The sequence below is a fragment of the Trichechus manatus genome, unplaced genomic scaffold (assembly GCF_000243295.1).
Source record: "Trichechus manatus latirostris isolate Lorelei unplaced genomic scaffold, TriManLat1.0 scaffold00036, whole genome shotgun sequence".
In the NCBI taxonomy this organism is placed as follows: domain Eukaryota; kingdom Metazoa; phylum Chordata; class Mammalia; order Sirenia; family Trichechidae; genus Trichechus; species Trichechus manatus.
Genome location: NW_004443972.1, coordinates 13,894,682 through 13,908,826, shown reverse-complemented (window position 1 = coordinate 13,908,826; position 14,145 = coordinate 13,894,682). Strand labels below are relative to the sequence as shown.

Sequence of the window (14,145 nt, the reverse complement as noted above, 5' to 3'; positions counted from 1 at the left end):
CAAAATTCCAATAACCTTCTTCACAGAAATAGAAAAACCAATCCTCAAGTTTATATGGAATGCCAAGAGGCCCCCAACAGCTAAAACAACACTGAAAGAGAAGACTCACACTTCCTGATTTTAAAACATACTATACAGCTACAGTAATCAAAACAGCCTGGTACTGGTATAATAGACATATGGACCAGTGGAACAGCATTCAAAGTCCAGAAATAAACCCACACGTACATGGTCAACTGATTTTTGACAAGTGTATTAAGTCTATTTATTCCATAGGGAAAGAAGAGCCTCTTCAATAAATGGTGCTGGGAAAATTGGATTTCCACTGTAGAAAAATGAAACAAGATCCATGCCTTACACCATATATAAAAGCAAAATCAGAATGGATTAAAGACCTAAATGTACAAACTAAAACCATAAAATTCTTAGAAGAACAAGCAGGGCAATGCTGTCAGGCCTAGCTTTCAACAACAGATTATCTAATATAATAACAAAAGCACAAACAGCAAAAAACAAAATAAATAAATGGGACCTCATAAAAACTAAATACTTTTGGTCATCGAAAAACTTTCCAAAGAAAGTAAAAAGACAAGCTAAAGACTGGGAGAAAATCTTTGGAAACCATATATCCAACAAGAATCTAATAACCAAAATAAAACTTTAACAATTTAACAACAAAACTACAAATAACCCAATCATAAAATTGTCAAAGAACTTGAATAGACATTTCACCAAAGAGGACATTCAAATGGACACCAAACACATGAAAAGATCCTCAGCGTCATTAACCATGAGAGAAATGCAAATCAAAACCACACTGAGATACCATTTCACTCCCACTAGGATGGTGTCATGGATTGAACTGTGTCCCCCAAAAAATGTGTGTAGCAACTCGGCTAGGTCATGATTCCCAGTATTGTATGACTGTGTTACCTGATGTGATTTCCTTACATGTTGTAAACTCTACTACTATGATGAGGTTATATGTGATCTCCTCATGTGTTGTAAATTCTAACACTGTGATGAGGTTATACTGATGAGGTTGACAAGTTTAGTGTCTTAATGCAATCTCTTTTGAGATATAAAAGAGAGAAGCCAGCAGAGACACATGGGAACCTCGTACCACCAAGAAAGCAGTGCCGGGAGCAGAGTGTGTCCTTTGGACCTGAGGTTCCTGTGCAGAGAAGCTCCCAGACCAAGGGAAGACTGATGACATGGACCTTCCTCCAGAGCTGATGGTGAAAGTGTTCCCCTGGAGCTGAAGCCCTGAATTTGGACTTGTAGCTTACTGGACTGTGACAGAATAAACTTCTCTTTGCTAAATCCATCCACTTGTGGTATTTCTGTTGGAGCAGCACTAGATGACTAAGACAGATGGCTAAGATTTAAAAAAAACAGAAAATAATAATTGGTGAGGATACGGGGAAACTGGAATCTTTATCCATTGCTGGTAGGAATACAAAATGGTACAGCTGTTGTGGAAAACAGTGTGGCGATTCCTCAGAAAACTAAGAATAGAACTCTCATATGACCCAACAATTGCACTCCTAGGTATATACTCAAAAGACTTGAAAGCAGAGACTTAAAAAGAGACAGGTATACCAATGTTCACTGCAGCACTATTTGCAAGAGCCAAAAGGTGGAAACAACCTAAATGCCCATCAACAGACGAACTGATAAACAAAACATAGTACATACATACAATGGAATATTACTCAGCCAGTGGAAGAAATGAAGTCTTTGTACATGCTACAGTATCGATGGAGCTTGAAGATATTATGCTGAGCAAAATAAGCCAATCACAAAAGGATAAATATTGTATTACCTCACTTATATAAAAAGACAAGAAAAGGCAAATGTGCAGAGACCAAAATTTATTAGTGGTTACTAGGGGTGGGAGGGAAGGGAAGGGGGTGGTTAATGGTGATGGAAAAATAACACTGATAGGGTAGGTTTGCACAGTCGATTATTGTAGTTGCTATCAATAAGTTGTAAACCTGTAAAAAGTTGAATTGGCAAAAGCTGTGTGATCAGATATATTTATAATAATGACAAAAAAAAGAGTGAGTGCTAAGGTTTCTTACGTACAACCAAACACCTCATGGGATTTGGTTCCTTGGTTTGGTGGTTAGTCATGGTTTCACGGGTCATCCCAGTTAATTAGCCTAATAACATGTTCAGTGCTTCTGTTCTATCTCCTAGTTCACTGCATAGCCCCTGGGGTCTTAAAATCTTGCAAGCAGCCATCCAAAGCACAACAATCAGTCCTATTTGCCTGGAGCAACAGAGGAAGGAGAGTCAAGAACAGGAGGAGGAAATGGAGTGTGCGGCTATACTGCCTCCATGAACAACTGCCTCCTCTGTCATGAGGCCAGAAGCGCTGGATGGTGCCCAGCTACCATTACTGAACATTTTGTTCAAAGAATCCATAGACGAATCCTGATCAAAAGGGGGGAAATACAGAACAGAATTTCAAATTATAATGCATTCCAGACTTTCTGGCGCCATGGAGGGTGGATGAACCCCTGAAACTATTGCCCTGAGATAATCTTTAAACCTTAAACCAAAACCATCCCCTTAAGTTATCTTACAACCAAGCAATAGTTTAGCTTAACTAGTAAAAAAAGGTCTGCCTTGAGCATTATGCTCTTTTAAGAACTGTCTTTGTGCCATCAAACTGACAATAACAATTTGAAAGATTAGATAGGATCCTTAGGGGGCAGTAAGTTTATGTTAATGAGGGAGGAACAACTCAGAAAAGGAGGGTGAGAAGGGCTGCACAACTCGAAGAACATAATCACTGTGACTAAATGGTACACGTAGAAACAAACTGGGGTAAATTTTGCTGTGTATATTCTCAACAACCACCACCACAACAAAATAAATAAAATTTAGGAGGAAAAAAAAAAAAAAAAACACAGTCGTAGCAGTGGTATAAAGTGCTAACGGAGGTCAGATGAGAGAGCTGTGACTTCAAGTTGGGGTGAACATGGCTTCATGAAGGAGGTAGCACTTGAACAGAAGCAGGCTCTTTTTTTTTTTAACCAGCCAAGAGTGAGAAAATTTTTCCATACCTGCAAAGGTATGTATCTATGTGACTGATATCATATGTGAAAGGTTATCATTTCATAAAAGAGAGAAAATGTGATTCCAACATTACGCCAAAGAACAAGGAACAGCTCCTAGCACAGGGGGATGCTAAGGAAAAAAACAGTTCAGTGGAGGAAGATTTTTTTTTTTTACGGCACCCTAACTCCAGTTTCAGGTATTCAACAGACTAATGATTTGTTTACAAGACTGATACTGGATGCTTGCCATTTCCTTCCCCACTACTTACCATGAACTGCCCAGAGGGAGTATCTGAGGTACTTCAGTGGCTTTTATGTTCTTTGCTGAAGGAGAACCCAGACTTTGTCTCTTAAAATTCAGGAAAGTGTTAAAAAACATTGCATTGCTATTCTTTAACCAAATGCCTTGACACTATGTTTGGGGTTGCCCTAAATCAGCGTGTTAATAACATTTATTTTCACATGCTCTATGTCTCATATACATGAAACTGTTCTAATTTGTGAGGCCAATATGATAAAATTTTTAAGGTTTAATGCCATGCAGAAGAAAATACTGTCACAACACAGACACTGGTATATATTCAGAAAGGTTTTGCCTTCTGGTATCAATGTCCAAAAGAAGGTTCACTGAATGCTATATATACTTAAAAGTAAAACCACCAGATCCTTCTAAAAAGAGCCTTTTCTTCTTATATAGACATGATGATGATAACAATAATATTAGCCCTTATTATATTTACAAGGTGCCAGGCACTGCTGTAAGCATTTTATATTAATTTCAGGTTCACAATAACTTTTATTATCCCTTTGTCATTTTACAGGTGAAGAAACTGAGGCACACAGAGGCTCCCAAGTCAGTAAACAGTGGAGCCAGGACAGGAACCCAGATCACTATCGAATCACACTGAAGGAGTCCCTTCCCTCTGTACCCTAATGAAAATATCGTTCCTGAGACAAGGCTGCCACCAAACAAGGTCTGCTCTTTGAAATCAGTGGAGCTGATATCATCACCCCATGGCTACAAACACCACCTGGAACTGAGAATTGTTTTTTTTGTTTTTTTTTTTTTTTTTAATTATATGTTCCATCCAAAAAGACTGCTCTTTTCATACAAAACATGATCAAGGAATTCTAGGGTGCCAACTTTCTCATAGGTTTCCATATTTTCTTCAATTTGCAGGGTATCTGGTTTCAAGGTACAAACACACGAAGTCCCTGTTGCTCTGTTTACTGTATGCAGTTCTACCTTTAAATCTGCTTTGGTCATTTTGATAAATTTACCCTCATTTTTCACCAAAATGCAGTTAATACTAAGAACTCCCAATAAATCAGAGCCTTCTCATCTTACAGCTCCTTGGGTCAAATCTTGACAACTCTGAGGTATTTTAAGAAAAGGAGTCTTTTCTTTTTCCCCCTTAAGGTGATAGAAACTTAGATATTCTACAGCTCAGTAGAATTAAAACAGTACTGACTACAATTTCTTGTGTCTTCTCAAATTCTTAGTTTGTAAAATGTTTAAAAACTTGAAATTTCAGTGAGATATGGAAAATATTTTGACATCTTGCTACTAGGATGAGTTATGAAATCATCTTTCTTGAAAATACATTCTAATGTCAGACATATGTCATAGTTCTGGAGCAATCTCTCATACCACATACCTAGTTTAAGTTACAGCAAATAGTAAAATAATGAAGTATTAACTTAAATATTCCTTCATGCTTTATCATCATCAGTCATTTGAACTGCTGATACTGATTTTTAAAAGAATATCTCAGAAAATATACAACCTCTAAGTTTTTATATCTCTTGAGAAAAAAAGAGCCACTAGTTTAATCATAAACTTTAAAAAAAAAAAAAAACCTTTAATACTAGATTATTTCCAACAGAATCACCCTCACCAATGACTTTTTTTTTTTTTTTTTAAAGGAGAGACAGAAAGTAAAACTATCCCTGGAGCTTTACATTTACATTTACCTTATTAAGCTTTTAAATCTTAAGAAATTAAGTTCTAGAATTCCAATTTCTCTAAGCATAATAGATAAGAGCTAACTTACAAGTCTACTTGAGGTTGATGGATAAATGGTATTAGTACCTCAAAAAATAAACATAAACATGACATTGAAGCAAACTGGCACAGCTTGACAAGTTTTAGAACATTAGCTCACAAAATGAATAAACTGGGATTGAGACAAACACAACAAATATAGCCTTTATCCAAAAATCACAGAGACAATCCTATATATATATTACCTATGTTAAAATGTTCAAAATATCTAAGGATCTTACAGCCATCAAGTTGCCAGCGTCCTGACATGAAAGTCAGCTTTCTGAGATACGCTTTACAAGCTTTGCGTGCATGCACACACTCTGCAATGTGTGAGAGACAGAGACACCGATCACCATCAATATTGTCCTTACTTGCAGATGCACAAGTATCCTGCATGTTCCGGATATGCACCTGGAGCGGCTCTACATGCCAGTCATCCCAATGTACTCAGGGATATAAACACCTTATAATTAGAAAACGTGAAGGCGTCAAGGACATTAGACAAATTTAAAACACATCCAAAGATTAATTTTAAAGGTACTGAAGAATTAATTAATTGGAATAAGCGGGTGTACCTGCTCCTTCACGGAAGCTAGAATAGTGGTGGCTGTGGTCTCGGATTCCATGCCTGGGCCAGTGGAGGCAGCTTCCTGGCGGGTCTGCGGTTGCCCTTCCTCCACCAAAGAGGCCTGCTCAGGAGCTGGCATTCCTCCTGCAATCAAGCAGGCAAAGGGTTAACACTTTCTCATAAGGCTTCTGTGCTGGAACAGGTAAGGGGCTGGGGATTTGTGATGGTTCCTAGGAACTACAGTGGACTTAACATTTCCATTTCTGCACAAGACTTATCACATTTCCTTACAGTTATTTGATTTCTGAAAGGTAACATCTAGGGCAAAAGCATGGATACTACTACTAACTACTAAAAATTATACCAATACTACTACTAACAGTACTACTACTAATAATGATAAATACTTAGGAAGTATTTAAACAACATCATAATAGAGAACGACATGAAAAAGGTTGCCGAGGGGGACTCTTAATTAAAAATATACTGAAGACAGTAAGTTGTTAGAAGCTTGTTAAACTGCTACTTTTCCATACAGAAGACCAATACGTAAACAAAACTGTTTCTCTTATCAAGAAACTAAATAATTATAAACACTCTAGGTTGCTACAAAGGTCAGTTTTCAAAAAAGTATATGCAAAAAACATCTAGAAATGTTAACTGGTGGAAGAAAGAGAATGCTTTATCAACTACAGGTGAGGCTTAAACAATAGGAAAAAAGGATTAACTATCAAAGAAGACTCGAAAATAAGCCAATAAAAGTTTACTACATTTAAAAGAAGTGCAATGCATGAATAACTAGCAACAAGTTTGGTTTCCTCAGAAGAATCTGAATATCCAAATACGACAATAGCTATGGAGACAGTGGTGAAAACAGAATCTATTTTTCCAGGCCTCTACCTAGCTTGTGACAGAATAGGTTCTTGGCAGGGGATGGACTGCCTTTCCTAAGATAACACACACTGAAAGCCTTGTCTGCCAGGAGACTTACTGACCTGATCCAGACTTTATACAAATTTGAAAAGGACTGGGAAAAGAAGCCCACATAAAATATCGTAAATTTTTTAATACCTTGTTTACATGTCAGTCTCTCCCACTGTCTACTTGACAGTTTACAGTACCATGAGACTAGCCCAGTGCCTGACATATATGACAAAAAAAAACAAAAAACAAACCTGTTGCTGTCAACTCGATTCCAACTCATAGCCACCCTATAGGACAGAGTTGAACTGCTCCATAGGGTTTCCAAGGAGTGGCTGGTGGATTTGAACTGCTGACCTTTTGGTTAGCAGCCGTAGTTCTTAACCACTACGCCACACCAATTAATGCTGAATAAATGAATATACGAAGGAAGGATGAATATCTATCTTCTTTTCACTATCTCATTCCAGATACCAGGCAAATCCCACCATGTGCTATGATGCTCATGAGACCACACTTTGTACAAATATATACGGACATCTGAGGCCATAAATACTGTGCTACACATTTCTCTTAGTTTTCTCCTAAAACTTACTATATTGTATTTTAATTTCGTATCAGTTAACTTCCATGGTATCCCATTCTGTAGTACCATCTGGGAATATTTTTTCCTATTCCCTCAAATTTCAACATCAGCTTATTATTTCCCAAATCTGTTAGTAAAAGAGAAAGGGCATACCACCTGAGACCTCATCTTATTCCTCACTCTCTTGACCTCCATATTAATGGAGATGGGTCCAGGTTCCAGGTTTCTGCCAGTAGTTGTTTTATTCTTGCCCTATTAATAGGCAGAAATGGACAATGTGTCTGATGAGTTTGTGCATTTTCCCTGAGGATGAGGCATCCCCACACCTGCTGGAGCAGGTGAATTCTCTATCTCCCATTTTTATGGCGCATAAGGAAAGCCCAGGTGGACCCTCATCTGCAAGGAGGAAAAGGATCTCAAGTACGTGCAGTAGGAGGAGCTGAAGGCTTAGAGTAAGTGGGTCTGTATCAAAACTTAAGTACTCTTCGACAGGTTGCCACTTCTCAGAGCCCCACTCTCCTCACTTATTAAATATGGGCTTACTAATTTTTTTTATTGTTATAATTAAATGAAGTTTACATTTCAAGTTATTCTCCCATACAAAAAAAATTTTTTTTTTTTTACATTCATTGTTATGAGACCCTAACTGCTCACCCCATTCTGTGACAGCACACTCCTCCTTTTCACCCCTGATTCCCCATGAGCATTCACCCAGCTCCTAACTGCCTTCCCATCTCACCTCTGGACAGAAGCCCCTTTGGTCTCCTGTATTTGCCTGACTAAGAGGCACATTCTTCACAAGTATCACTTTATGTGGGCTTACTAATTCTTTATAAAACACAATGGAATGATTTTTTGGCCATCTTCATTTCTTAGTATGATCAGTATGGTTACTGAGATGTGAAACACTTAAAATATCATCAAATGGATAAATTTCTCTCTATATTTATCCAGTCCTCATTAAAGAAAAGACACGAGGTCTATGAAGAAAAAAATGCCACACATATATATCCTAGATTAGCATTTGAGGCAAGTAAAGATATGAAAGGATTCTACACCACTGAAAAAGTACACACCTTAAAGTAAGCAGATGGTTGCAAAGAACAAAAATGTTACTATGCAACAGTGGAACAAATAATGCCAAGAACCAAAAATTTTAAATGTCAAGAGTATAATATCATGAAATAACCAATGTGTGAAGAGAAGAAAACGAGAAGCAAAAATTCAGTTTAACAAAAAGAATTGAGAAAAGGAGAAATAGAAATGTCATTGGGGAAATAATTATTTATTAATCCTTTACTATAAATAGGAGGAGCCTGACTGTTTAAAGAAAGATACAGAATTACATTATTGTAATTACACTGCATTATTGTAAGAGTATATTACTTAATTTCATAATATTTATTTTGATGACCCCGACTGCCCAGGAACAACGAAATCAGATGAGCACTTTCTCAGTACCACTTTGTCCACATGTGACCAGGATACAGGCATAAGGTAGGGTCACTGACCATTAGTGGCTCATCATCTAGCTGAGGCAGTAAAATATGAATTAGATCAAGGCAAAGTACAACCCATTGCTTCGAGTCAATTCCAACTCACAGCGATCCTACAGGACAGAGCAGAACTGCCCCATGGGGTTTCCACGCCTGTAATCTTTACAGAAGCTGACTGGCACATCTTTCTCCTGCGGAGAGGTAGATGGGTTCGATCCGCAGACTTTTCGGTTAGCAGCCTACTGCTTAACCACTGTGCTCAGCAGGGCTCCTTAGGCAAAGTATAGCAAGATGCAAACGATGGAAAAACACTAACTAGGAAGAGGTTGCAAAGAGCTCATAAATTTGTAAGGAAAACTACTATGATGCTGAGAAACTTAGCAGGAAAGATTTTCATGGGCAGGGGATGTTTTAGTCTCTGATTCCTCAAAGACTAAGATGCATCACAGGTGATCACTGAAACTCACTGAATGAATGATGACCACGGTACCCATGCATCCGTGAAGCTGCAGCACTTCCCAACCTCTCATCTCTGGCATAGTCTTGAATTACCATGAGCAACATGGGGCAAGGGAGGGATGTCAGATGACTGACAAGTTATAAAGCTATTAAGATTTTCTGTCATTTGCCTATAGTTATCATAACAACAGATCACTGAAGGAGTTGAAAGGAATCAAGCTAAGATCAGAGTCACAGAGTGTTATTCTTACTTCTTCCCATTAGCAAAGAAAAAAGCAACGAGTAGCTCTAATGGAGATACTGTTAGAAATTAAGCCTTGCGCTTCCTGCAGTGACCTCAACTTACTTGCCTGACCTGGGCACTAACATTCTGGAGACCAGAAAAAACTTACAAATAGGCCACTAACCATTTTGGGGAGTTTTCTGGAGAGTTACAGAGAATGAAGAGGTGCCGGAAGACTGGAAGCAGGAAAATGCCAGGACTTGCTTTCGAAAAGGAGAAGATAGACTCTCACACTACAAACTAGAGAGCTAGACATGGATCTTGGGCGAGATTCTTAAAAGGATTTTATCCAAGAGATGATTTGTGAAAACCAAAAAGGGACATACAAATGAAAAGCTATGTTAAGCTGCTGTAGTATCTGTCTTGGATGGTGTAACGATGGAAATGCAGTGTGTCTAGAATCTAGTGAGGCATGTATGATGTTTTAAGTCTCTCATGGTATGATAATCAACATAGAAATGGGGCTGGAACAAGGGCATCTGCTGACTCCAGCAATCTGTAAATAGCTGAATGAAATGTAACAACCTAGAGAGGTTTCTAATGGAATGCAAGAGAGCTCTGACCTTGACCCAGTTCTAAACAACAACTTTAGCTATGGTATAAAAGATAATATACATGTCATGTTCAAATTCTTGAATGACTAAGGGTACTAAATTTACCAGGTGATAAAATTAAAATATATATATATATATAAAAAGAAAACATATTTCAAGGCTGCAGCAATGAGCTGCCTCTAACAAGATAAAAACAACAGGGATAAATGTAGGGTCCTGTGTTTAGGTTAGCTCAGCAACATGTTAGGGAAAAAATCTGGGCACTTTAGATTCAAGAGTGAAATCAGTGAACCACAAGTGAGACAAGGCTGTCCAAAAGCTAAGGCAATTTAATACTTTGTTGATACAAGTATTTAAAATGATGGGAAGAAGGGGACAAGTAAGGGTATAACAATTCTTCAGACTCCTTGGGACATATCCACTTCCAGTTATGGGTGGCACATTCATAGGGATGGAAACAGTGTATCCCATTTAACAGAGGATGAGTGGGATGGTGAGGGGATTCAGTCATTATCTCCAGGGACAGAACTGGGAAAAAATGAATGACACCACTCCTGCTTTTCATTAGCTCAGAGCTTAGCAAGAGACACAGGAGGAACAGTGAAAGGAACAGGAAGAGAGTCTGGTCTGAAGAAGAGAAAGGCCTGTGTAGACAAGCAGGTATCTAGAAGCCTCTGAACAACAGCCATGTGCAATCATGGTTAGACTTTTTAGCATAAGATCCCAACTACTAGAGCGAAAGCTAATGGTTATGCGACCAAATTTTTATTATCCTATAGTATTACTATCTTTATACTCTGAATTAAGTTTAGCTAGTGGTTATATTACTCTGAATCAAAATTAACAGTTGGAGCCATACAGCAAGCTCAGGAAAGTCTTTCCTGTTGATGCTAACAGTCAAATATTCCAAATTACAAGAACCGATCACCTTTCAAAGTGGCACATTTCCCATCCGAGTCTGGATGATCACATAGTAGCGAAGGTGTGCAAAGGGGGTGCTGAGTTGGGTGTGTGTTTGAAATGGGAAACTTTAAAGTCTCCATCTTGAACCCGATACTACAAAAAAAAAAAAACACTTCTACATTCTCAGTTGATGTGAATACTCCTCAAGTTTTCAGAATGTTGCCTACTATATCACATGGTCTCTGTAAAAAGGTACCTGAATGCCAGGAAAACTGCTTTTCCTGAGTGAATGGTGGATATTGACCCTGTTTCTCACCTTGCTTTGGCTGCACAAAGCTCAGAGATGAATCTGTGACCAATTCTCACAAGTGTTGGTATAGGTATATGTCTATGTTTTCGTTTTATTTTTACCATTACCTACTAAATTTCCCCTTGCCCAGGACTCTATTTTCATTATACAGTTGGACTGCATTCTATTTTTTTCCTTTTTTTATTGTGCTTTAGGTGAAAGTTTATAGCTCAAGTTTTCTCATTTAAAAATTTATGCACATACTGTTTTGTGACATTAGTTGCAATCCCAACAATGTGACAACACACTCTCCCTTTCCACTCCAGGTTCCCTGTGTCCATTCGACCAGTTCCTGTCCCTTCCTGCCTTATCATCCTGCTTTTGGACAGGAGCTGCCCATTTGGCCTCGTATATATATGATTGAACTAAGAAGCACATTCCGCACGTGTATTTTCTGTTTTTTAGTCCTGTCTAATCTTTGTCCGAACAGTGGGCTTCAGGAATGGTTTCAGTTCTGGGTTAACAGTGCATCCGGGGGCCACAGTTTCATGCTTCCTCCAGTCTCTGTCAGACCATTAAGTCTGGTCTTTTTACAGGAATATGAGTTCTGGTCTACATTTTTCTCCTCCTCTGTCTGGGACTCTCTGTTGTGTTCCTTGTTAGGGTGGTCATTGGTGGTAGTCAGGTGCAATCTAGTTCTTCTGGTCTCAGGCTGGTGGAGTTGCTGATTCATGTAGTCCTTTAGTCCTCTGGGGTAATATTTTCCTTGGGTCTTTTGTCTTCTTCATTCTCCTTTGCTCCAAGTGGGATAGGACCAATTGATGTATCTTAGATGGCTGCTCACATTTTTTTTTTTTTGAATTTTTTAAAATTGTAATTAAATGAAGTCTACATTTCAAGTTAGTCTCCCATACAAAATTCTTTTTTTACATACATTGTTATGAGACCCCAACCGTTCACCCCATTCTGCGACAGCACACTCCTCCCCTCTGCCCGATTCCCCATGAACATTCAACCAACTCATGACTCTCTGTGCCTTCCCATCTCACCTCTGGACAAAAGCCACCCCTTTGGTCTCTTATATCTACTTGTCTAAGAGGGACATTCTTCACAAGTATCACTTTAGGTCCCACAGTCCAGTCCAACCCTGTCTGAAGAGTTGGCCTCAGAAACTGTTTTAGTTCTGGGGTGACAGACCAGGTGCCATGCTTTCCGGGGCGCCTCCAGTCTTAGTCAGACCATTAAGTCTGGTCTTACTATAATTTGAGTTCTGCATCCCATCGTTCTACTGCTTCATCAGGGACCCTCTGTTGTGTTCCCTATCAGGACGTTCACTGGTGGTAGCCGGGCACCATCTAGTTCTTCTGGTCTCAAGCTGATGAAGTCTCTGGTCTATGTGGCCCATTCTGTCTCTTGGGCCAATACTTTCCATGCATCTTTGCTGTTCTTCGTTCTCCTTTACTCCAAGTGGTTGGGACCAATTGATGCATCTTAGATGGCCGCTTGCAAGCTTTTAAGACCCCAGATGCCACTCACCAAAGTAGGATGCAGAACATTTTCTTAATAAGGTTAGGCCAACTGACATAGATGTCCCCTGAAAGCATGGTCCCCAGACCCCACATCCCTGCTACTCTGTCTCTCAAAGTATTTGATTGTATTGAGGAAACTTCTTAGCTTTGGTTTAGTTCAGTTGTGCTGGCTTCCCCTGTAGTGTGTGCTGTCCTTCCCTTCACCTAAGATGATTCTTATCTACTATCTAGTTAGTGAATAACCCTCCCCGCCTCCCTCCCCACCCCCGTAACCGTCAAACAATGTTTTCTTCTGTGTTTAAACTTTTCCTTGTGTTCTTATAATAGTGGTCTTATACAGTATTTGTCCTTCTCTGACTAAATTCACTCAGCATAATAAGTTCCAGCTTCCACCAAGTTATACCATGTTTCACAGCTTCATCATTGTTCTTTATCGTTGTGTAATATTCCATTGTGTGGATATACCATAGATTATCCATTCCTCCATCGATGGGCACTTAGGTTGCTTCCATCTTTTGGCTATTGTGAACAGTGCTGCAATGAACATGGGTGTGCATATATCTATTCGTGTGACAGCTCCTGTTTCTCTAGGATATATTCCAAGGAGCGGGATAGCTGGATCGTATGGTACTTCTATTTCTAGCTTTTTAAGGACGTGCCAAATCGATTTCCAAAGTGGTTGTACCATTTTACATTCCCACCAACACTGTGTAAGTGTTCCAGTCTCTCCACAACCTCTCCAGCATTTGTTATTTTGTGTTTTTTGGATTAATGGTAGCCTTGTTGGGGTGAGATGATATCTCATTGTAGTTTTGATTTGCATTTCTCTAATGGCTAATGATCGTGAGCATTTACTCATGTATCTGGTAGCCACCTGAATATCTTCTTTGGTGAAGTGTCTGTTCATATCCTTTGCCCATTTTTTAACTGGGTTATTTGTCTTTTTGCTTGTAGATTTTAGAGATTAAACACTGATCAGATTTGTCGTAGCCAAAATTTTTTTCCCAGTCTGTAGGTTTTCTTTTTACTCTTTTGGTGTAGTCTTTGGATGAGCATACTTGATTTTTAGGAGCTCTCATTCATCTAGTCTCTCTTCTGCTGCTTGTGCATTGTTACTTATGGTTTGTATTGTGTTTATGCCATGTTTTAGAACTCCTAGCGTTGTCCCTATTTATTCTTCCATGATCTTTATCATTTTCGATTATATATTTAAGTCTTTGATCCATTTTGAGTTAGTTTTTGTACACGGTGTGAGATATGAGATATGGGTCTTGTTTCAGTTTTTTGCATACAGATATCCAATTATGCCAGCACCATTTGTTAAAGAGGCTGTCTTTTCCCCAATTAATGGACTTGGGGCCTTTGTCAAATATTAGCTGCTCATAGGTGGATGAGCTTATATATGGATTCTCAACTCTGTTCCATTGGTCTATGTATCTGTT

The 14,145-nt window shown here is 38.8% G+C and overlaps 1 protein-coding gene across 1 annotated transcript in view; it reads right to left on the bottom strand.

Annotated features, from left to right (window-relative positions):
* Window positions 1-14,145, bottom strand: part of PKP4 (plakophilin 4) — a 298,901-nt gene that overhangs the window by 202,808 nt on the left and 81,948 nt on the right. Inside the window, exon 2 of the mRNA XM_012555266.2 lies at window positions 5,691-5,827. Within this exon, the coding sequence (XP_012410720.1) occupies window positions 5,691-5,822 (132 nt within the window). The 5' untranslated portion in view covers window positions 5,823-5,827. The remainder of the gene's footprint in view (window positions 1-5,690; window positions 5,828-14,145) is intronic.